Source organism: Somniosus microcephalus, chromosome 2, assembly GCF_052327205.1.
Source record: "Somniosus microcephalus isolate GS21.2 chromosome 2, FLI_Smic_1.0, whole genome shotgun sequence".
Classification (NCBI taxonomy): Eukaryota; Metazoa; Chordata; class Chondrichthyes; order Squaliformes; family Somniosidae; genus Somniosus; species Somniosus microcephalus.
Window position 1 is genome coordinate 93,710,896 of NC_140988.1, and position 23,962 is coordinate 93,734,857.

Here is a 23,962-nt window from a genome sequence, read left to right on the forward strand (position 1 = left end):
AGGATCGAAATCCCACGCGGGGCCACAGCTCAACGGCTGGCACGCTAGGTAAGTGCAGGTCAAGGGCTTGCACCCGCGGGAAGCCCCCGACCCGAATTTCTGGGCCTTTGTGTTTCATCTTATGCAGTCAATATTGTGAATTAAGGATGGTCTTGGTTCTGTACATTTCTTGACTTTCAACTTTCTATCTAATATTTCCTGTTAAGATTGAAGCCCTATTCCAAGACTTGAGCACATAATCCATGTTGACACTTCAGTTCAGAACTAAGCAAATGTTGCATTATTGAAGGTGCTGTCTTTCAGCTGAGATGTTAAACCAAGGTTCCATCTGCCTGTTCCAGTGGTTCAGGTGAATGTTCAAGATCCTATAAAACTTTTCAAAGAAAAGCAAGAAATTCTCCCAATAACCTGGCTAACATTATTCCCTCAACCACCACCACCACCACATGCTTGATTAATTGATTATTCATCTAATTTACTATTTGTGGGATCTTGCAGTGCACAAATTAGCTACTACATTTGCCTACATAACCATAGTGACTTCAAAAAGTAATTCATTGGCTGTGAAGTGCTTTGGGGCAGCCTGAGGATATGAGAATATGCTAGGGGTGATTTTCATTTGCTCAATGCCCCGTTGACACTAAAAGTTGGGGTGATTGGCAAATGAAAATTAAAAATAAAATCTCCCAACCATTGGCCGCCCGGGGCTCGCTCGACTCGAATTTCAAGCAGGCCTCGAAGTGGACAGCCCTCCCCTGTCTGAAACAGGCAGGAGCCTTATTTAAGTATTTAACTGGTGCTATTGCGGTTGTAGGACATGAACACCATTTTTGTGTACCAGAGGATGGAGTGTGCGCCATGCATACTCAGCCCATTGGTACTACGTGTTGAGCAACCTAACCAGTGGTCAAAAAGTACCACTGCAGTTCGCTCAAAAACAGGTAAGTTTCAGGTTTAACTGTGATTTTTGTGTTAGAGCATTCATTCTGGCCCCCTCAAAAATCAACCCCTGCAATGCCTGACCTTCCCCTGCACCATTTGGATTTCATGCGGGAGCGACTGGGTTTTTGTTGCTTTCCCATCAGTAAATTGCTCAAATGCATGAGTAGCTTGTTGACCGTATGGAATCCAATTGTAAAAATTGGTCAGGCTTTGGACCAATTCTATCGAACAGCCGACTAGCTGCACCGTCTCCTGCCAGATGGAATCGTTCATCCAAAATTTGCCCCATTGTATGAGTACAAGTACTTTCTCTCTCAACTTATTACAGGAAACTTTGGTTTATCCGGAGGTTGTATGTCCGGAATACTCGATCTAACGGCAAAAATCAGGAGCCGTTTTCTGTAAGTTTTTTTTAGATCTCGTTCTTTTTTTTTCCCCCCGTCAGCCACTGCAAGGTCTGTAGCTATAGCAACAGCTTCAGCTACAGACGCTTGCAGCTGCAGCCGACTCTTTAGAAGCTGTTGCTAAGCAACAGTGTTTGTTGTCAGATACGGAGATGAAAACCTCCGTATGCTTCAACATTAACTTTGTATGTCCGGCAGTTTTGATAGATCGGCAACACGCCGGTCCCGTCAGTGCCGGATATCGCAAAGTTTCCTGTAATGTTTAATATTAAAAACATGCCTCTCCCACAATAATATTTTCACAATGTTGAAAATGTGAAAAATTCAAGGCCAATGGATCTTGCTGTGGAAGGAAGAAGAGGATCGTACCTGCAGCCAGTCTTCAGCTTTGGGCCGCTTCTGGGAGCCCCTTGGACCCTCTGATCTGAGTAAGGTGCTGGTGCAGCACCCACTGCTAGCTATTTGGGAAACCTCATGGGCAGATTCAGCAGAAAGTAAAGCGGGAGAGCTGGGAACGTTCCCCTCCTGCCTGCAACAGTTGTACCTATGTGGGATTTCTCATGAAATCCTGGGGTAGTGTAGTGGGAATGAAGACCTAATGTAAATAGTCTCCACACCCTTTTCCTCTTCATTGCACCTGGAAACTCGGCATTCCTTGTGCAGTGAAGATGAAGACTGCGCCTATTTTGCTTTAGACCATGTATTAGCAGATCTCCATGGAATTTCTCTTAGTTGGAGAATGTGCTGTTTTATTACAAGACAAATATTACTTTATGCAATAACAATGTATTTTCAGGGCCGCTGATTGACAGTAGTTGAATAAGTCAAATTTTGTTTTTATAATGTGATATTCTGGGAAAGGTTGAGCAGGCTGGGCCTATACTCATTGGAATTTAGAAGAATGAGAGGTGATCTTATTGAAACATATAAGATACTGAGGGGGCACGACAAGGTAGATGCAGAGAGGATGTTTCCCCTCGTGGGGAAATTTAGAACGTGGGGGCACAGTTTCAGAATAAAGGTTCGCCCTTTTAGAACTGAGATGAGGAGGAATTTCTCAGAGGGTTGTAAATCTGTGGAATTCTCTGCCCCAGAGAGCTGTGGAGGCTGGGTCATTAAATACATTTAAGGTGGAGATAGACAAATTTTTGCAAGATAAGGGAGTGAAGGGTTATGGGGAGCGGGCGGGGAAGTGGCTTTGAGCCCAAGATCAGCCATGATCTTATTGAATGGCAGAGCAGGCTCGAGGGGCCAAGTGGCCTTTTCCTGCTCCTATTTCTTATGGTCTTATGACTTTTTACTAGTGTTTTACAGCTCTGCCCAAGACGCTTCACAGGAGCATTAGCAAATAAAATTTAACACTGAGCCACATCAGATATTAGGACAAGTGACCAAAAGCTTGATCAAAGAGGTAGATTTTAAGGAGCGTCTTAAAGGAGGGCGAGAGGTAGAGAGGCGGAGCGGTTTAAGGAGGGAATTCCAGTGCTTAGGACCTAGGCAGCTGAAGGCACGGCCGCTAATGATGGAGCAATGAAAATTGGGGATGTGCAGGAGGCCAGAATTGGAGCCTGCTGCTCTCTGCAGTTTTCTTTCTACCCTCATCTCCTCCCCATACAATTCCCTACCCCATTGTCCTCACTTTTTCCCAACACCCGCTCACTCTCCTTTCCCTTTGCACAACCCACTCACCCCTGTATCCTCCCCCTCACTCCCTTGTCAGCTTCCTCTCCTGTACTCCCTTATTCCCCTGAGGATGGGCAGCCTGAGGCTCGTTTCCACTCTCCCCTCTATACCCTCTTCCTCCGATCTCCATAAAATCACAGCAACTGGGATTGAGCTGCAAGAGTATGGACGGCCTGAATGAGACCAGGATTGGGCAACCGAGGGAGTTGAGGGCAGGTGGGTAGGTACAGTCTTGAGTGAAATTGGGTGAGTGAGGGAGCAAAAGTGGGTGGGGGAGCAAACAGGATGGCGATGGGCAAGCATCGCCATCAGCGAAAGAGGGAGAGGGTGGGCCTTAACTTGAATTCAAAAAAAGCTTAATATGAGGCTCAATACTCTTAATGTTCAAAATAAGTAGGGTTTCCAGGTTCTATTTCTTCCCATTTTTATTGTTTATTTTAGCCACATCTGGCCATTTTAACTTTTTTCAGCTGTTTCAAAATAGTTGTTCTCAATACTTACAAAAATTGGTACCAATAACAGGTTTTGAATTACTTGAAGTTGCAGTCTTTGTGGCTTTTTTGTGTAAAATGTTAAAATAAACCTGACATAGATTGTTGTTTGGTAATCATAAAACTGTTTAATTGAACCATACAGAACTTTTGCGTTTTACGAGTTATTTGACTTAAATCATTAAAGAAAATATTCAAACATTCAGGAAGATGAAAGCCTGTCAAAAGAGTGGAATTTTATTTTTTTAGCCAGTTGAAATAGCATGTTCCCAGTGTTTGTTTCATAAAATCTGGGTTGAGAATTTTTATCCCCATGTTTTACCTGTTGGTCATCACTGAAACTTGTAATCTAAATCCTTGATCATATTTTTTAGTGATCTTACTCGTTGATAATATGTTTTTGTTTCCAACTGTCTAATACAGTTTTACAGGAACACATTCAATGAAGCAATGTCAGTGTGTTGTATGTTCTTTGTAGGTGTGGGCCAGTCTGAGTTTGCAGTAGCAGACATGGTGGATATGTTTATATTGTTCATTCCACCAGCAGGAGGAGATGAACTGCAGGTGAGATGGAAGCTGCTTAACGGATTTGTTTTAATGCATTGCTCCTTGATTCGTGGAATTTAGAATTAATAGAAATAAAATGTTTGGGATTCCTTAAGTAAATGATTACCTTCAACAAAATCATTCCATGTAGTTTGGATTCTTTCCATTTTAAGGGGGGGATAAACTTGAGCTTACTGAGTTGCAGAATGGTGTTGGAAGTTGTGGTTAACATCAAAAGGTAAGTACAGACGAGGAAGGCAATTCGGCCCATCCAGAAAGATCCTACAATCCCCCCCATTGCAGCATCTCATTTTTTTCTTAAATTATTCCACCTCCACTGCTTTACCCAGAGGTACATTCCATGTTTTCATCACTCATGTGAAGAACGTCCAGACATCCATCCTAAATGTGCCTTTTACTAGCCTGAACTTGTGTCCCCTTGAACCAGCATCGCAATTGAATTAAAAATTATCTTCTAAATTTATCTTTTCCATACTGTTTACTCTTGGTAATTAAATCCATTATTTTACGTGGTGTTGAAGTAAGACTAATGGGTCTGTAATTACCTGTATCTGCTTTGATACGCTTTTGGAAAAAGACTGTATCCAGGCTACTGATATCAATGTGGCGTTCATTGACTCCATAATGACTGTCGGTGCCTCACAAATAACCTCCCTCGTCTTTCTCAGAACTCTGGGATAAATACCATCTAGCTCTGGATTTGTTGATTTGGAGCATTTTTAGTTTATTTAGGAATCCCATGTCATTTATGTCAAAGTAATAATTCTACTTATCTTATTGTGACTTAGGGCATGTTGCTCCTGTCCTCCCTTGTGAATACTTGGAGGAAGTAATCATTCAAGTATTAACTGTTAGGCTCATCCTCTGTTTCAGCCCTGTTTGCACCTTTTATATTCCTTACCTCTTTTTGATTACTGTCTTGCTGTTAAAAGTACTGAAAAAATTCTGTTATATTTTACCTGTGTAGTTAAGCTTTTTTTCCATGTTTCTCTTTGTCTCTCTGACCACTCTATTAACATTTTCTAAAACTTCCTATATTCAGTGCACAGAGCCATTTTATCTTTCTCCCTGCATGATTTGTTGAGGTTTTTCTTATTTCACTTCTGTTTTTTTTGTTTAACCATTAGCATTACACTTATTTTAGTCTGGATGCTGATTCTAGGTATGTATTTATCCTAAATGCTGAGGATTATGCATTTAAAGGTGTTCCCCGTGTCCCCTACTGACGTTTATTTAAAAAAAAAAATCCTGCTCCATCAAGTTGCTTAAATTGGCCCCTCCTTTTTTGAAGTTGGCATTTTAAAAAGGTTATTACTATTTGTAACACAAGTTCTGATCAATCCCCTTGGAGGAAAGCATGGTGCCACTGCCGCACCGTTGGGTACTACGCATGCGCAACCAGATAGAGTGCGCATGCGCGGTACCAAATGGGCTCGCATGCACAGAGTCAAAAATGCGTTGCAAATAATCACTCCGTTTTAAAAATGGTATACATATTGTAACATCTAGCACTGTACAACTTGTTCTGGATGAAGGAGCATGCAAAGCAGAAAGCAGCCTCCTTGAGGGATGAAATGCAGCTTTGAAACTGAGAAGATTTGGATATATTGAGCATAATATTGCATAGCTATCCTATTTTGATTTTTCTTTAAACGTTCCGCTCTTTTCTCTTGGAAGCACTTATCCCTGTAGGCGAATGGTTTTATGGGTACCGGCAACGCTCCAGTACACTGTCCAAATGGCTATCTGTGAGTCTAGGTAATAAATATGAAAGGCTATTTGACCACAGGCATTACAGCTGAACACGATCCTGCCCAACTTTCACAGGTGCACACTTTTCAGCAAGTGTCACTTCTCCATCCCTAGCCAAGGGATACTGAGGCTAATTATAGTGCCCTTAACTGATGCTCCAAGTTTTCTTTTATATTCGTTCCTGGGATGTGGGTGTCGCTGGTAAGGCCAGCATTTATTACCCATCCCTAATTGCCCTTAAGAAGGTGGAGGTGAGCCACTGCCTTGAACCGCTGCAGTCCTTTTGGTGAAGGTGCACCCACAGTGCTGTTAGGGAGGGAGTTCCAGGATTTTGACCTAGCGACGATGAAGGATGGTGTGTAACTTTGAGGTGGTGGGGTTCCCATGCGCCTGCTGCCCTTGTCCTTCTAGGTGGAAGCGGTCGCGGGTTTGGGAGGTGCTGCCGAAGAAGCCTTGGCGAGTTGCTGCAGTGTATCTTGTAGATGGTGCACACTGCAGCCACGGTACGCCGGTGGTGGAGGGAGTGAATGTTTAAGGTGGTGGATGGGGTGCCAATCAAGTGGACTGTTTTGTTCTGGATGGTGTCGAGCTTCTTGAGCGTTGTTGGAGCTGCACTCATCCAGGCAAGTGGAGAGTATTCCATCACACTCCTTACTTGTGCCTTGTAGATGGTGGAAAGACTTTGGGGAGTCAGGAGGTGAGACACTCGCGGCAGCATACCCAGTCATTGACCTGCTCTTGTTGCCACAGTATTTATGTGGCTGGTCTAGTTAAGTTTCAGGTCAGTGGTAACTCCCAGGATGTTGATGGTGGGGGATTCTGCGATGGTTATGCCGTTGAATGTCAGAGCGGTGGTTAGACTCTCGCTTGTTGGAGATAGTCATTGCCTGGCACTTGTGTGGCGTGAGTGTTACTTTCCACTTATCAGCCCAAGCCTGGATATATTCCAGGTCTTGCTGCATGCGAGTATGGACTGTTTCATTATCTGAGGAGCTGCGAATGGAACTGAATACTGAAATCATCAGCGAACATCCCCAGTTCTGGCCTTATGATGGAGGGAAGGTCATTGATGAAGCAGCTGAAGATGGTTGGGCCTAGGACACTGCCCTGAGGAACTCCTGCAGTGATGTCCTGGGACAGAGATGATTGACCTCCAACAACCACAACCATGTTCCTTTGTGCTAGGCATGACTCCAGAGACTGGGGTCCTGAATTTAAATAAAGGAAACTATGATGGTATGAGGCGCGAGTTGGGTAGGATTGATTGGGGAATGTTACTCAAAGGGTTGACAGTGGATAGGCAATGGCAAACATTCAAAGATCGCATGGATGAACTACAGAATTTGTTCATCCCAGTTTGGCATAAAAATAAAACAAAAAAGGTGACTCAATCGTGGCTAACGAGGGAAATTAGGGATAGCATAAGATCCAAGGAGAGGACATATAAATTGGCCAGAAAAAACAGTAAACCTGAGGATTGGGAGCAGTTTAGGATTCAACAAAGGACAAAGGGATTAATTAAGAGGGGGAAGATAAGAGTATGAGAGTAAGCTTTCAGGGAACATAAAAACTGACTGTAAAAGCTTTTATAGATATGTGAAGAGAAAAAGATTGGTGAAGTCAAGCGTAGGTCCCTTGCAGTCAGAATCAGGGGAATTTATAATGGGAAACAAAGAAATGGCAGGCCAATTAAATACATACTTTGGTTCTGTCTTCACAAAGGAGGGCACAAATAACCTCCCAGAGATGTCGGGGAATATAGAGTCTAATGAAGGGGAGGAACTGATAGAAATCAGTATTTGTAGGGAAATGGTGTTAGAGAAATTGGCGGGATTGAAGGCCGATAAATCCCCAGGGCCTGATAATCTACATCCTAGGGTACTTAAGGAAGTGGCCCTAGAAATAGTAAATGCATTGCTGGTCATCTTCCAAAATTTGATAAACTCTGGAACAGTACCCATGGATTGGAGGGTAGCTAATGTTACCCCATTGTTCAAAAAAGGTGGTAGAAAAAGGGGAATTACAGACCGGTAAGTCTGACATCGGTAGTGGGGAAAATGCTAGAGTCCATTATAAAAGATGTAATAGCAGAGCACTTGGAAAACAGTGACAGGATCGGACAAAGTCAACATGGATTTACAAAAGGTAAATCGTGCTTGACTAATCTACTGGAATTTTTTGAGGATGTAACTGGTAAAATAGATAAGGGAGAGCCAGTGGATGTGGTGTATTTGGACTTTCAAACGGCTTTCGATAAGGTCCCGAATGGCCTACTCCTGCTCCTATCTTCTATGTTTCAGCATGACAGCCGGGATGTTATCGGGGTCCAAGACTTTTCTGTATCCAGTGTGCTTAGCCATTTCTTGATGTCACGTGAAGTGAATCGATTTGGCTGAAGACTGGCTTCTGTGATGGTGGAGACCTCAGGAGGAGGCCGATATGGATTATCTACTTGGAACTTCTGGCTGAAGATGGTTGCAAACGCTTCAGCCTTGTGTTTTGCATTCGTGTGCTGGGCTCCACCATCATTGAGGATGGGGATATTCATGGAGCCTCCTCCTCCCGTTAGTTGTTTAATTGTCCACCACCATTCACGGCTGAATATGGCAGGACTGCAGAACTTTGATCTGATCTGTTGATTGTGGGATCGCCTAGCTCGTGCATAGCATGCTGCCTCCGCTGTTTAGCCTGCATGTAGTCCTGTGTTGCAGCTTCACCAGATTGGCACCTGATTTTTAGGTACGCCTGGTGCTGCTCCTGGCATACTCTTCTGCACTCCTCATTGAACTAGGGTTGGTCCCCTGGCTTGGGGGATAATGGTAAAGTGAGGGATATGCCGGGCCATGAGGTTACAGATTGTGGTGGAATATGATTCTGCTGCTGCGATGGCCCACAGCGCCTCATGGATGCCCAGTTTTGAGTTGCTAGATCTGTTCTGAATCTATCCCATTTAGCAGGGTGGGGTAGTGCCACACAACACGATGGAGTGTCTTCAGTGTGAAGACGGGACTTCATCTCCACAAGGACTGTGCGGTGGTCACTGCTGCCATGGACAGATGCATCTGCGACAGGTAGATTGGTGAGGATGAGGTCAGGTAGGTTTTTCCCTCGTGTTGGTTCTCTCTCCACCTGTCGCAGGCCCAGTCCTTCAGGACTTGGCTGGCCTGGTCAGTAGTGGTGCTGCCAAGCCACTCTTGGTGATGGAACTAAGATCAGCTAGCTCAGCACATACTGTGAACCAAACTTGCAGTATTTTGGTTCGTGTGACTTTGTACTTCATTGGGAAGGTTGGTATTTTTATTTGCAGTTGATTTTGATTTTTGTAAGCTTTTTTAATTCAATAAAAGTTAGTAGTGATTACTTAGTAAATTGCTTTAATGAAATCTTATCAAGCCTAGTTGTACTGTTCCATAGTACTTGCCCAGTTATATAATGGATCCAAATTGTCCTTGTTATTTTAATCTAATAAAATGCTTACGCTAAGCACAATTTAGTAACAATCGTTGTGCATATTTTGATTATTAAATTGATTTAACCTTAAGGTAATATTGATCTAAAGTAAAAAAATCTTTAATTTTGTAATATCCATTAAATTGTCAGTTTAAATTCTTGTTGCTGGAAAAGGTTTCTGCACCAAATTAGATAATGCACTTTGGACAGTTACAGATGTTGCCCTGAAAGGTGGGTGGGGTGGTTGCATTTCAGAGGCATCTTGTAAACATGATATTTTTTTCCTGTCAGCATTGCAAAATATGTCAAATTTGTGTTTTGAACTCGACAAATAAACTCTAAAGCCTGCACATCTGCCAGTGCACTTTATTATGGTTATGTTTATGTTAAGTATTACAAGCCAAATGTATGTTGAATATTTAAATGTCTTAATCTAAATGTACACTCTCGGGAGCCGCAAGCCTACATTTCGTTGTACTGCACCTGTGCACTAACAATGACAATAAAGTTGATTATGATTATTTGATCAGATTGTGTCACTAATGTGTTTAGATAGTCTTTTTTATAAGTTGTAAATTCAAAAATTAGGAATCTGATGAACAAACTCTTGCCCCCCCCCTCAAAATAATAGTAATATATATTATACAAAATAGCACATACAAAATTAATTGGATATTAGGTTGACATGCAATAAGGCACTGAGAAATTTTCCAAAAATGTATGCCATTCACAATAATTTGGTCACACACTTGTTACAGTTGTATTTAGGAAATTTCCATTTTCAGTTGGCCTGGGTGATGCCTTTAACTAAGATCCTAACATTGGACCAATATTCAAAACTCACTAGTTGTCATTGGAAAATGGCAGGTTGATTGGGAAATGGCAGGTTGATTGGGATTTATTAAGTGCCTATCAGGAGAAGGAATAGAGAGAGCTTATGGTGGCAGAATCAACTCTGCACAGTAGAAGCGCACCTCCTGTTTACCAGTCAATAGCAGTGTTGATGGCAGCTATGGAACAGTCTATAGCCAGGACCCATCGCATGCCCTCCTGAAAGAGAATTTGTGGAATTGGGGTGCAGCAGGGAGGAAAGAAAGGAAAATATTGAAACTTTAATTCTAAATCTCCAGAAAGTTTATACGTTACTTGTGACAGAGCCTCAATGAATCTGTGCTGTTGTTTGGTTGCATGTCATTAAGCAATGGCTTTGCTTAACATTTGCTGCCAAATTCAAGTTTAAAGCGCTACTGTAGGCTCTGCAGATAAGAACATAAGAAATAGCAGGAGTAGGCCATTCGACCCTTCGAGCCTGCTTTGCCATTCAATAAGATCATGGCTGATCATCTACCTCAACTCCATCTTCCAGCACTATCCCCATATCCCTCGGTTTCCTTACTATCCAAAAATCTATCGATCTCTGTCTTGAATCTTGAATATACTCAATGACTGAGCATCATCGCACTCTGGGGTAGAGAATTTCAAAGATTCACAAACCTTTGAGTGAAGAAATTTCTCATCTCGGTCCTTAATAGTCGACCCCTTATTCTGAGTCTGTGACCCCTAGTTCTAGACTCCCCAGCTAGGAGAAACACCCTCCCAGCATCTACCCTGTCAAGCTGCTTAAGAATTTTATGTTTCAATGAGATCACCTCTCACATTCTTCTAATCTCTAGGGAATATAGGCCTAGTCTACTCAATCTCTCCTCATAGGGCAATTCTATTTTTCTTACCAAAGTGGATAACTTCACATTTCTCCACGTTATATTTTATCTCCCATGTTCTTGCCCACTCACTTAACTTGTCAATGTCCCTTTGCAGCCTCTTTGTGTCCTGCTCACAGCTTACTTTCCCACCTAGCTTTGTATCATCAGCAAACTTTGATACATTACACTCGGTCCCGTCATCTAAGTCATTGATATAGATTGTAAATAGCTGAGGCCCAAGCACTGATCCTTGCGGTACCCCACTTAACATGTTTACGCAGTGAATTGCATGAAAGTTCCATCCGCTCTTAAGTTAGCTGATCTCAATTGGGGTGATGAGGAAGATTATAGTTGACGTCGGTGCCCGAGTTAGGGAGAGGTAAATATGCTGCATTCCCATTAATGGTTGCTATGTGTGTGGATATCTGGTAAGTATGTTCTACAAAGTATAAACCATGCATGGCTTATAAATTACTAAAACCTGTTCTGATCAAGCTCTGCTGTGATGCCTCCTTTGGTTGAGTAGCCTGCCAATTTCCACTGTCCAGGCTCACTAATGAATAATAGCCAAGAGAGTGTGCCACATGTGGATCATACTCCAGCAAGATGTCAGTGCCTTCAGGAGACAGGCAGGGAGAAAATTAGTGAAAGGGAAAAAAGGACTAGACCGTAAAAATATAGCAACTTCCCCTGCAGAGGTGTTCATTGTACTGCGATTCCAAAGTAATTCAGTGTATTTTTTTGTTCCTTAGGGAATAAAACGTGGTATAATAGAGATGGCAGATTTAGTTGTTATAACCAAAGCTGATGGAGATCTCCTTGTTCCTGCAAGAAAGATACAAGCTGAATACACAAGTGCTCTGAAGTTGCTTCGTAATCGGTCCAAGAACTGGAAGCCAAAGGTTGTATATACAAAGTATGAACTATGCATGTCTTGCAAAGAAATTCCTGAATTTGTGCTTGTCCCACCTTCATATTCTTACTGGCAGAAATACAGAATATTTGTGTACTGAAAATAGCAGCTACCATATACATGTTTAATTTTCTTTAGTTGGTGGTTCCTTATCAAAAAGCACATCTTTCCCTCTCTTTAAGGCTTCTGTGCTCTGCAGCACTTCCCTTCAAGAGGCTAAGCAGACCACCTCTATCTAAGCCTCTGCAAATGCCATTCTAAGTCTGATATTTTATTTTCCTTTTTTTGCTAGATTGGGATGCACTTTTCAAAATTTTGGTGCATGTTGTGATCATTAGGCATGTCATTGTTAGGAAATTGAACATATTTGGAACATATTTCATATTTTGGACGTAAGAACTGATTCCTGCTGTTGTACTCGCACATTCCCCACACTCATTGCATGGGCGCCATTCAATTAAGCAAATATGTCCAAGCACTCAACTCCTGATTCTGCGGTAGAAAAATTTGCAATTTCTGATGCCACACTCCAAGCATGCACAGGCCTCATTAGAGCCACTAAAATTATATAAATTATTGGTAATTATTCCCAATTAATTCCCCATGGCCCTTTGCAGCACAGCCCCTCATTTACTGATTGCGTGTTTAAAACAGGTGCTGCAAGATCTCCATGCTGTTTGCTGTAGAACACCAATCCTTCAAACTGGGACTGCCTGAATTTGCAAGTTGGATTTTTCCTGCTGTTTGGGAGTTGCCATACTGAAGTTTTTCCATTACTGCTAGTATAATTGTTTTCTGCGGTTTCCAGTTTTTCTGTAAGTCAGGACTCCTTTGACACACCTCTAGCAACAGTATTCTTTCTGCCACTAGCTGTCAATCTCAACTACAACCACACTGCTCTGAATGGCATTCAAGTGATCCTACCAATGACTGACTTGGATTTGGAGGCAGAAGAGGCATTCTGGTGGAGGGAGGAAAGGCAGGTACACTTGCACCTTAGGCATCTGGCACTCGCCCACAGTCGCCCCATGCAAAACTACTTGGACATGTCTGAAGAGATCTACCTTCGCCATCTCAGCCTCAGGGAGGCTGTCTTCTCGCGACTGTCCATAGTCACCACTGCATTGAACTTTTACGATACAAGATCTTCACAGTGGAAGGAGCAGGTGTGGTGGCAAGCTGCTGGTCCTCAATGGGAACCTTGTGACTTGCCTTGGCGATTCCTCTCTCTCTGCTGTGTTATCAGCTGGCTCTGCCGCTAGTCCTAGCAGCTTGGCATCAACACTGGCTTGCTGCTCCTGCCCCCTACCTGCCTTTTTTGCAATTCTCTCCGAGAGGTAGCTGGGACGCACTGATGGTTCATCACCTCATCCATCATTTTCTACCCAGCTGTCAGCTGCCCCTTGCAGATGATCATGGATTTATTTGGAGCCAGATACTTGATGCTGCTAAGCAATGTAAAACCTCCATCAAAGTTCCCTGAAACAATTACCCCAGCATCTTGAGCCTTCTTTAGATTGGAGCTCCAGGTCTTAATAGTGGTGGCTACAGTGGGTGTGCAAAACTGCATGAATCCATCCTACAAATATGTTAGAGTAGCACTACTGCAGGTTCTCCACTATTTCATGCAAGGAGTGGTGAAGATTTTTATGCCGTGCTTCTGCCGATTAATCAGTTCAACTCAGTAAGCAGCATTGAGCGTGCCCCAGCCCTCCCTTCCTGTTGTTGCTGTACATCTGTTGCACTTGCTGCTCCTCACCACTTGGTGCTTCATCAGGTGCCCGCTCCTGACTGTCCCACCTAATTTTGCCATTTTTGATGTTTCTTTGCTGGTACCTTTGCAATCTGAAGTGCTTGACAGGAGCTCGTGATGGGGCTGCTTCATGCTTCTTAGTCCCAGCAGCAATAACTTGAAAGACACTTACACAAAGTGAAAGGGAACATGTGTTAGGTCGGGTAATTAGAGCAAATAAAAACAGAAAATGCTGGAGATACTCAGCAGGTCAGGCAGCATCTGTGAAGGGAGAAACAGAGTTAACGTTTCAGGTCGATGACCTTGTGTCAGAACTGGAAAAAAACAGGAAATGGAACAGAGTTTTAAGCAAGTGTAGGGGCTGGGAAATGGGGGAGGGGATGAAAGAACAAAAGGGGAGGTCTGTGATAGGATAGAAGGCAGGAGAGGTTAAGAGACATTATATTCAAGGAAAAAGGAGATGGTAATGGGGCAGGTTAAGAAACAAAAGATGGCTCTAGATGAAGTGTAAATTGTGCTGGCAGAATGAAAGACAGCTGCCATGTGGGAGAGAAGAACAGAAGGTACAAACAAAAAGTGTGGATAAAAACTATATATATGATGGGGGCCAGGTTATGATCTGAAATTGTTGAACTCTGAGTCCAGAAGGCTGTAAAGTGCCTAATTGAAAGATGAGGTGCTGTTCCTCGAGCTTACGCTGAGCTTCCATGGAACAATGCAAGAGGCCGAGGACGGTGAGGTCGGAGTGGAGTGGTGAATTAAAGTGACAGGCAACCGGAAGCTCGGGGGCCCCCCTTACGGACTGAACTGAGTTGTTTCACAAAGTATACTAAATTGCAAGAAGTACAAGTAAATCGCTGTTTCACCTGGAAGGAGTGTTTGGGGCCTGGACAGTGGGAAGGGGGGAGGTATAAGGGCATGTGTTGCATCTCCTGCGCTTGCATGGGAAGGTGCAGGGGGAAGGGGTGTTGATCTCTACCTAGCGGAAGCTGAACGCCAACTTTCCGACACCACCTCCTACCTCCGCCTGGACCATGACCCCACTACCGAACATCAAGCCACTGTTTCCAAGACTGTCACTGATCTCATCTCCTCTGGAGATCTTCCCCCCCCCCCCCCCCCCCAAACGGCCGCCAACCTCATAGTTCCCCAACCCCGCACAGCCCGCTTTTACCTCCTTCCCAAGATCCACAAACAGAACTGCCCTGGTAGACCCATCGTTTCAGCCTGTTCTTGCCCCACGGAACTTATCTCTTCCTATCTCGACTCTTTTTTTCTCCCCTTGTCCAGTCTCTTCCCACCTACATCCGCGACTCTTCCGACGCCCTACGCCACTTTAACAGTTTCCAGTTTCCTGGCCCCAACCACTTCCTTTTCACTGGACGTACAATCCCGCTACACCTCCATCCCCCACCAGGATGGCCTGAGGACGCTCCGCTTCTTCCTTGAACAGAGGCCCAACCAGTCCCCATCCACCACCACCCTCCTCCGCCTGGCTGAACTTGTTCTCCCATTGAACAACTTCTCCTTTGATTCCGCTCACTTCCTCCAAATCAAAGGTGTTGCTATGGGAACCTGCATGGGTCATAGCTATGCCTGCCTTTTCGTGGGATATGTGGAACACTCTTTGTTCCAGTTCTACTCGGGTCCCTTCCCTCACTTTTTCCGGTACATTGATGACTGTATCGGTGCCGTTTCCTGCTCTCGCCCTGAACTAGATCATTTCATTCACTTTGCTTCCAATTTCCACCCTTCCCTCACCTTTACATGGTCCATCTCCGACTCTTCCCTTCCCTTCCTCGACTTCTCCGTCTCCATCTCTGGGGATAGGTTATTGACAAACATTCACTACAAGCCCACTGACTCCCACAGCTACCTGGACTACACTTCCTCCCACCCCGCCTCCTGTAAGGACTCTTTTCCATTCTCCCAGTTTCTCCATCTCCGCCGCATCTGCTCTGACGATGCCACCTTCCATACCAGTGCTTCCGACATGTCTTCCTTTTTCCTCAACCGAAGATTCCCCTCTACAGTGTTTGACCCGGCCCTTGACTGTCTGTTCTATCTCCCGCACTTCTGCCCTTACCCCTGCCCCTCCCTCCCGGAACCACGATAGAGTTCCCCTTGTCCTCACCTTTCACCCCACCAGCCTCCACATTCAACGACTCATCCTCTGTCATTTTCGCCACCTCCAGCGCGATCCCACCACCAAACACATCTTCCCCTCACCTCCCCTTTCAGCATTCCGTAGGGACCGCTCCCTCCGCGACACCCTAGTCCACTCCTCTATCACCCCCAACACCCCTTCCCCTTCGCCCGGCACCTTCCCATGTAAACGCAGGAGATGCAACACATGCCCTTATACCTCCCCCCTTCCCACTGTCCAGGGCTCCAAACACCCCTTCCAGGTGAAACAGTGATTTACTTGTACTTCTTGCAATTTAGTATACTGTATTCGCTGCTCACGATGTGGTCTCCTCTACATTGGGGAGACCAAACGCAGATTGGGTGACCACTTTGCGGAACACCTCCGTTCAGTCTGTAAGGGTGACCCCGAGCTTCCGGTCGCCTGTCGCTTTAATTCACCGCTCCACTCCCACTCAGACCTCACTGTCCTTGGTCTCTTGCATTGTTCCACGAAAGCTCAGCTCAGGAACAGCATCTCATCTTTTGATTAGGTACTTTACAGCCTTCTGGACTCAAAATAGAGTTCAAAAATTTCAGATCATAACCTGGCCCCCATCATATATATGTTTTTTATCCACACTTTTTGTTTGTGCCTTCTGTTCTTCTCTCCCACATGGCAGCTGTCTTTCATTCTGCCAGCGCAATTTACACTTCATCTAGAGCCATCCTTTGTTTCTTAACCTGTCCCATTATCATCTCCTTTTACCTTGAATATCTCAATGTCTCTTCACCTCTCCTGCCTTTTATCCTATCACAGACCTTTCCTTTTGGTCTCTCATCCCCTCCCCCATTTCCCAGCCCCTACATTTGCTTAAAACTCTGTTCCATTTCCTGCTTTCCAGTTCTGACGAAAGGCCATCGACCTGAAACGTTAACTCTGTTTCTTTCTTCACAGATGATGCCTGACTTGCTGAGTATCTCCAGCATTTTCTGTTTTTATTTCAGATTTCCAGCATCTGCAGTATTTTCTTTTTGCCTTAATTAGAGCCAATGCTGTGCACACAGTAGCAAAGCCAGTATTGTACATTGCAGGTGTGGCTACCTGTTTGTCACTGATTGAATGTAAAGGCCTAGCAAGAAGTTGCTGAAACAAACACCTTGTTGATGTAAACGCAACTTCCTCAATGGCACCCACACCATTTATTTGGTGGGCTTGCTCACGTCAGTTCAGATGTTGGAGGTTAGGTGGTCCAGTATCAGTGAGGCTCCGGAACTTTGGGTAGCCTCCTAGAAAAACAAACCAAACATGCCTTCAGAATTAGCACGCAACACCTATGTCCAGTGTACATTCCATCTGGTGTCAAAGGATGAGCATGCAAATAGTTTGACAACCTGTAGTGAGAAAGTTTGACAACCTGTAGTGAGAAAATCTGCAACAGTTATGAGGTAAAAGAAGCTTTTGATGTTATCTGTTAGCAATTTGGAGCTGTAGCTTCATGAGCATGGTAGTTGGTGTAAAATGTGAAGGTTGGGGCTGGTGCTTTACAGGCTGCATTGCCAATGTGATACCATACTGTGGGCTAAGTGGCAAACTTATGGAAAGCATTATCTTGTGGCTTGCATCATGCGGAGACTTGACTAACATTCTACTAAGGATCCTTGCAGCCTTCAGTTACACATGATTTATGAGCCTGGGCTGAATTCAAACGCAGGTCTAACAGTTGAAAGGCTGATTGGTGTTCTGAGCAGTGCACCATCCAGTGTACAGATGAATAGTTTATAGCAGTTGTGAATTATTAGACGGAGATGTGTAACTATGTTTGTAGCCAATGCAAGTCTGATCTTGTTGAATACTATTTGTGCATCTATGTAATTCAATCTTGCATCTAGCACATATCAATAATGTGTATAAAAATTGTTCATCATACTTCTAAGTGTCGCACATACAAAATGTATGTCATCTTTGCTCCTGATTGACTCAAATAACTACAGTCTGTTGGGTTAGCCATGACAATTGCTGAATATAGACCAAAACCAATAAATTAAGTTGCTCATTTATTTTCAACGCTACCAATTAGGAAGCAGCAAGTGCTACAGACTGAAAGAATGAAATGGCTAAAACAAAATTTTGTAATTTCTTTTAGCAGCCATGTTGTTTCCTCAGTTAACTACATACACCTAAATAAATATAATTTATAACGTAGCACACTTCAATAATTTGTAAAAAGAATTTTAACGTCCCCAAAATTGCCCCCAAGTTCTGTTAGAAATCTGCTCAGTAAGTTTTACCCTTGGAGGCCTTCCCCTGTCAGAGGATTGGGGCTTGAGTTTTACTCCTTCCTTGGAACTTGCTTTGTACAACTTGGTCTTTCCACCTGATATTTTTTTGAACCACCATGCAAGCAATTCTCAGTACAAGCTTGTTTCTCCCCCCAACCATCCCACCTCCAAAAGAAAATAGAGGTTATATTGTGTGCAGTCTCTACTCAACTCACTCTTCATGCAAATTATCTTCACAGCATCTTCAATCGATCTTTGTGGCACCTCATCATCTCCCTGCCACCAGCTTTGTAGCACTGACACGTCACCTTTAATGTACTCTCAACTGGTAGCTGTGCTTCATTCCCAGGCCAGGCCTTCCCAGACCTCCACCTCTACTTGCCTGGGCTTGTGTCCTGGACTGCTTCCTCCATCACAACCTAGTGCCCTCAGCCTCAATCTTCGTTCTCCAGTGCTCCCATACCCAATCACAGCCATTCATCCCATTCTCCAGTCATCCCCCATTTCAGTCTCATCCTAGCTCTCACACCTGAAAACCCCACCAGTACCTATGACCCCCTATCTGACTGCTCACAGGCCCACCCTTCCCAGTTCTCATAGACCTTGAAATTTCACAGAGTATGTCTTAGTCTCCTGCCATAATGGCGACGGGAGACCAGTGGAGGGTTATGGCGGAGGGCTGAGAGTACCCGTCCTCGTGGAATTTCAGGGTTGCAAACTCCAACTTCCTGAGTCCTCCATGTCTGCAGATCTATTTTCTTACTTCGCCCTGCCCTCAAGTATTCCTAGGCACCAGCACCCTTCACAACCAGTGCTGCCACTCCCCTGGGCCAACCAGTGCTGTCACTCCCCTGGGCCACCCTACAAGTGTGCCTATGCCCTGCCCCCACCCAACTGCTATCAGAGTCCATCACCCATAAACTGTTCCCTGGCCCAGACTGCAGTATTATTGACGGCGCCCATGTCCCAGTGCTGTCATACCAATGTGCTTCAATTACCCCTAGGCCCAGCCCTTCCCCACGCTCATTCTACCTGGACCCATGTACCAAATGCAATCCCTTGCTTCCTTTTGGCCACACCCTCCTTCATCCCAGGCTCTTCCTTGCCTGACCCCATTCTCTTCTGTCTCATTGCACGTTTTGCAGCATGTATCTCTGGCCAATCCAAGTTCCCACCTCTAACCCACACATGCCCCCCACCTTGCTGTATACCTAAACCTTAAAAAAAGATGCATGTTAATATTGAGTACATTAGTAAAGGACATGTGCAGGAATCACACATAGACATGGGAGAGGGGAGACTTGCAGAGTGAGTGAGACAGAAACAATGAGAAAAGAGATGGTCACAGAGATCTAGGACAAAGCAGCCCGCTTGATTGGCACCCCATCCCCCACCTTGAACATTCACTCCCTCCACCACCGGTGTAGCTGCAATATGTACCATCTACAAGATGCACTGCAGCAACTTGCCAAAACTTCTTCGGCAGCACCTCCCAAACCCGCGACCTCTACCACCTAGAAGGACAAGGACAGCAGGCGCATGGGAACATCACCACCTCCAAGTTCTACTCCAAGTCACACGCCATCCTGACTTGGAAATATATCACCGTTCCTTCATTGTCGCTGGGTCAAAATCCTGGAACTACCTCCCTAACAGCACTGTGGGAGTACCTTCACCACATGGACTGCAGCGGTTCAAGAAGGTGGCTCGCCACCACCTTCTCGAGGGCAATTAGAGATGGGCAATAAATGCTGGCCTTGCCAGCAACGCCCAGATCCCATGAACGAATAAACAAAAAATGTAGACACCATTATGAGAAAGCTCTATCACAGTTATCCAGATAGAGCGAGGGGGAAAAGAGTGAAGATTTAGATAAAAAATTGAGAGAAGGATTCAAACAGTATTATGAGTGTGGGCACAAAATCGAGAGATAGTTACAGAAAGAGAGAAGCACTGTTTTTGTCATGACCAATACCATGGAGGATTAGCTATAGTTGAATATATGGTATAATGATTGTCATTGTAAAATGTAGTATCTACCTACTTACCTGCATTGCCATGGCAGCTCCACCAATATATGTAAACGGTGGTGAGAATTTGGATTTGCAGTTCTCATAGTATTAGGTAAATCAGTGGAGCTTAGTGAGCAAGCTTGTTAGTTCATGTTGATTGGAAGAATATTAGAGGTACTATTCATAGAAGAATCACAGAAGTTTACAACACAGGATGCCATTCAACTCATCGTGTCTTGTCAGCCGAAAAAGAGATCCAGCCTAATCCCACTTTCCAGCTCTTGGTCCGTAGTCTTGTAGGTTATTGCACTTCAAGTGCATATCCAAGTACTTTTTAAATGCAATGAGGGTTTCTGCCTCTACCATTTGCCTGTTGTCAAATTAAACCGTCATTCACAAATTGCTGATAATTTCCAGAAAGCTATTTCATATAAATTTCCTTTATTGTAATTTTCATATGTATAGGTATCTACAAGAGCAACCCATTTGTAAGAAAAGTTTGGTGGTATTCATTTTGTAAAACGGTACTTATTTTCCTTTCTTAGGTGATACATGTGTCTTCAAAAAATGGGGAAGGGATTCCTGAACTCTGGGAGAAAATAACAGAGTTCCACACCACAATATTGACAAGTGGCGAGTTGCAAATAAAAAGACAAAAACAACAGAAGGTGTGGATGTGGAACCTGATCAGAGAGAATGTTACTGAGTACTTCTGCAACCATCCAGCTGTCAGGAATCAGATTCCTAGTTTAGAAGATAAGGTTGTCAGTGGTGATTTAACTCCTGGACTAGCAGCAGACATCCTTCTGAAGGCATTTTCAACAAAGGAATAAATACCATACTCTAAATGAAATGTTGTAAATACTGAGTGTTCTGGATTACATATTTATGAAGTGAGCATGATAGTTGCACAGACAATTTTTAATCATCCGAAGTGTTTTAAAGAAACATTCCTTGCTAGCTCAATGGGATCACCATATAGAAGCATCTTTTATGAAGATTCTCTTGCATTGCTTTACTCAATTAAAATCATCATTTGTGTTTGTACAGAATATTTCCTGGGCAAGCATGCAATATGATCCGGTTTCATTTGTGAAACTAACTGACCATAATTCATTAATCACTTTGTCACATGGACTAAATGGTCACTTTTTGCAGCAATAAAAATCTTATGAAATAGATTTCCATGAAATAGCTTCTCTTTATAACTAGATTTTTACCATTTCTCAATCTCTTGCCTTATCAGGACTTCAGGGAAATTTTATTTTACTTATGTATATACAGGTAGACTATCCTTTATCCGAAAACCTCGGGACCAGCCGTGTTTCGGTTTTCGGAAAATTTTGGATTTCAGAAGGTATTTTATAAGACTGGGAAATTTGTCGGGGGTCGGCGTCGGCGGGGGGTCGGGGGTGGGGGTCGGCATCGGCTCGGGGTCGGCGTCGTGCGCACGACTTACGCTGAACGAAAAAACTTTCGGTTTTTAGAGGTTTTCGGTTTTCGCAAGTTCGGATAAAGGATAGTCTACCTGTAATATGTCATATGATTGAGACTAGAAGTTTAATTTTCCAAGTACACATGTGGGAAAGCATTTCAAAAAATCGCAGTCGCCTTACCCGTGACTTTCAGATATGCATTGCAAGCGAGGTCTCCTGCTGCCAGCGCATACACAATTAACCCCCCTCCCCCTGCAGTTGTATTGATTAAACCCTGTACAATAATTATGCATTTGACAAATGTCAAAAACCAACCAGTTCCCATCACATGACCACATTTTGTCTTTGGAAAAAAATTAAAGCATTTATTTCACTGCGTTTTATGTGTGGATTATAAAGTGTTGGCCTTGAGATTGATTTTATTAGTTGATGTGCCAATCATTTTGGGGGCTTGTTTATATGGTACTTTGGTCAGCTGGGCTGCATGTAATTCTCATTTTATGTAATGTGATGACAATCAGACCTTGACTCTAACTTTTCAATTTGCTGTTACTACAGGAAATCTCCTCCTTAGGCAGAACCGAAGATGATTTGCTTCGACGTTAAAAATGAGTTCTCAGGTGACTGATGAGTCCAATGTGGGACCTACAGTCTCTGTCACAGGTGGGGCAGACGGTGCTTGGGTTGATGTGCGCTCCTTCCGCTGTTTGCGCTTGGCTTCCGCTTGCACCCGGCGAAGAGACAGGAAATGTATGGCCTTTAAATGTTAAAGAAAATACAGTACACAAGTAGTGAGAGGCATTCAACACCATCTGTTAGCCTTACCTACCTCAAGAATTTTCTTTAAAGCTCAAATTCAGTTGACTTTTAATGATTTCAGTTCACACACTGATGCTGAAGCAACCCCTGATATTATGCTATGTTAGTTTTTATATAACTTTTTATTTATGTTAATTTGATTTCTTCCCTCTTAACAGGAAAGCATTGATACATTCAAGGTGCAGTTCTGTGAGCATTGCAGCCACGGGAACTTCACCTAAATGGCTATTTTTCTTATGTAAGTTTAGACAGTGAATGTCAATGAACTTTTTGATCATTGTGAATAAGCCCAATCTTGTCCTCACCCAACGTTCTGCATTTTCCAGCACGAGTCACTAGCTAGCAATATGGAGTGGGAGCCCCATCTAATCTGATTATTTCCTTCCCTTGCCCAGAGGTACTGAACCTAACTGGTAGCATTCCTATCCCAGCCTGACTGAGATCAACTAATTCAGCACAAACCAGGAATGAAACCAGGGAACCTCCCTGGTCTTTGGTTCAGGCAGGGCTTTTACTGACTGAACTGTCAATAATTCTAACTCATTTTCTAGCATATATATATATGATGCAGAAAGGAAATAATATAATAATAATCAACTTTATTGTCATTGTTAGTGCACAAGTGCAGTACAACGAAATGTAGGCATGCGGCTCCCGAGAGTGTACATTTAGATTAAGACATTTAAACATTCAACATACATTTGGCTTGTAATACATTAACATAAACATAACCATAATAAAGTGCATTGGCAGATCTGCAGGCTTTAGGGTTTATTTGTGGAGTTCAGTAAGATGACAGCCCTGGGAAAGAAGCTGTTCCTAAATCTGGTCGTACGCGTGCGAATGCAGGAGCGCGAACAGACTGTGGCTGGGGTGGGTAGGTCTTTGATGATGGTCCGTGACCTCCGTAAACAGCGTTTCTGGTATATGTGCTCTGGTCGGTAGCCGGTATGTGTTTTAAAGTTTTTTGTGCACAAAAAGCTTTAAACACATGCCTTTCCTTTCTGCATCTTCTGAGTCCCATTTTCCATTTTGAAGGTGGTACACACTGCAGCCACGTTGTGCCGGTGGTGGAGGGAGTGAATGTTGAAGGTGGTAGATGGGATGTGGATCAAGTGGGTTGCTTTGTTGAGCTTTGTTGTTGGAGCTGCACTCATCCAGGCACGTGGAGTGTATTCCATCACACTCCTGACTTGTGTCTTGTAGGTGGTGGAAAGGCTTTGGGGAGTCAGGAGCAATGTTAGCTCTTTTTAAGGGGCCGCACGGGCCATTCAAAGTACCATGCATGTGCGGTTTTTACATTGAAAAGCTGGCTGCGTGGGATCCCTGGAGCAGTGTGCAGCCGCGCAGCTTAAAGGAAACGTTGGTCAGGAGGTGAGTCACTCGCCACAGACTACCTAGCCACTGACCTAATCTTTTAGCCACAGTATGTGGCTGGTCCAGTTAAGTTTCGTGTCAATGGTGACCCCCAGGATGTTGATAGAAATTAGACAATGGTACAGCCATTGAATATCAAGGGAAGGTAGTTAGACTATCTTGTTGGAGACGGTCATTGCATGACACGAATGTTACTTGCCACTTATCAGCCCAAGCCTGGATGTTGTCCAGATCTTGCTGCATGCGGGCACAG

The 23,962-nt window shown here is 43.8% G+C and overlaps 1 protein-coding gene across 5 annotated transcripts in view; it reads left to right on the plus strand.

Annotated features, from left to right (window-relative positions):
* The window catches only part of mmaa (metabolism of cobalamin associated A), a 57,788-nt gene extending 35,877 nt beyond the window's left edge, over positions 1-21,911 (plus strand). The window contains exons 4-7 of one of the 5 annotated variants that reach the window (XR_015081697.1): positions 3,999-4,084; positions 11,745-11,894; positions 12,776-12,884; positions 20,623-20,709. Coding sequence is in view for 4 of the 5 variants with exons in the window: in XM_086011258.1 (XP_085867384.1) it covers positions 3,999-4,084; positions 11,745-11,894; positions 20,623-20,910 (524 nt within the window). In the remaining variant the exon portion in view is untranslated. The other 4 variants (XM_086011277.1, XM_086011267.1, XM_086011258.1 and 1 more) reach the window with 4 other exon arrangements.
* Positions 21,912-23,962: the final 2,051 nt, after the last annotated feature.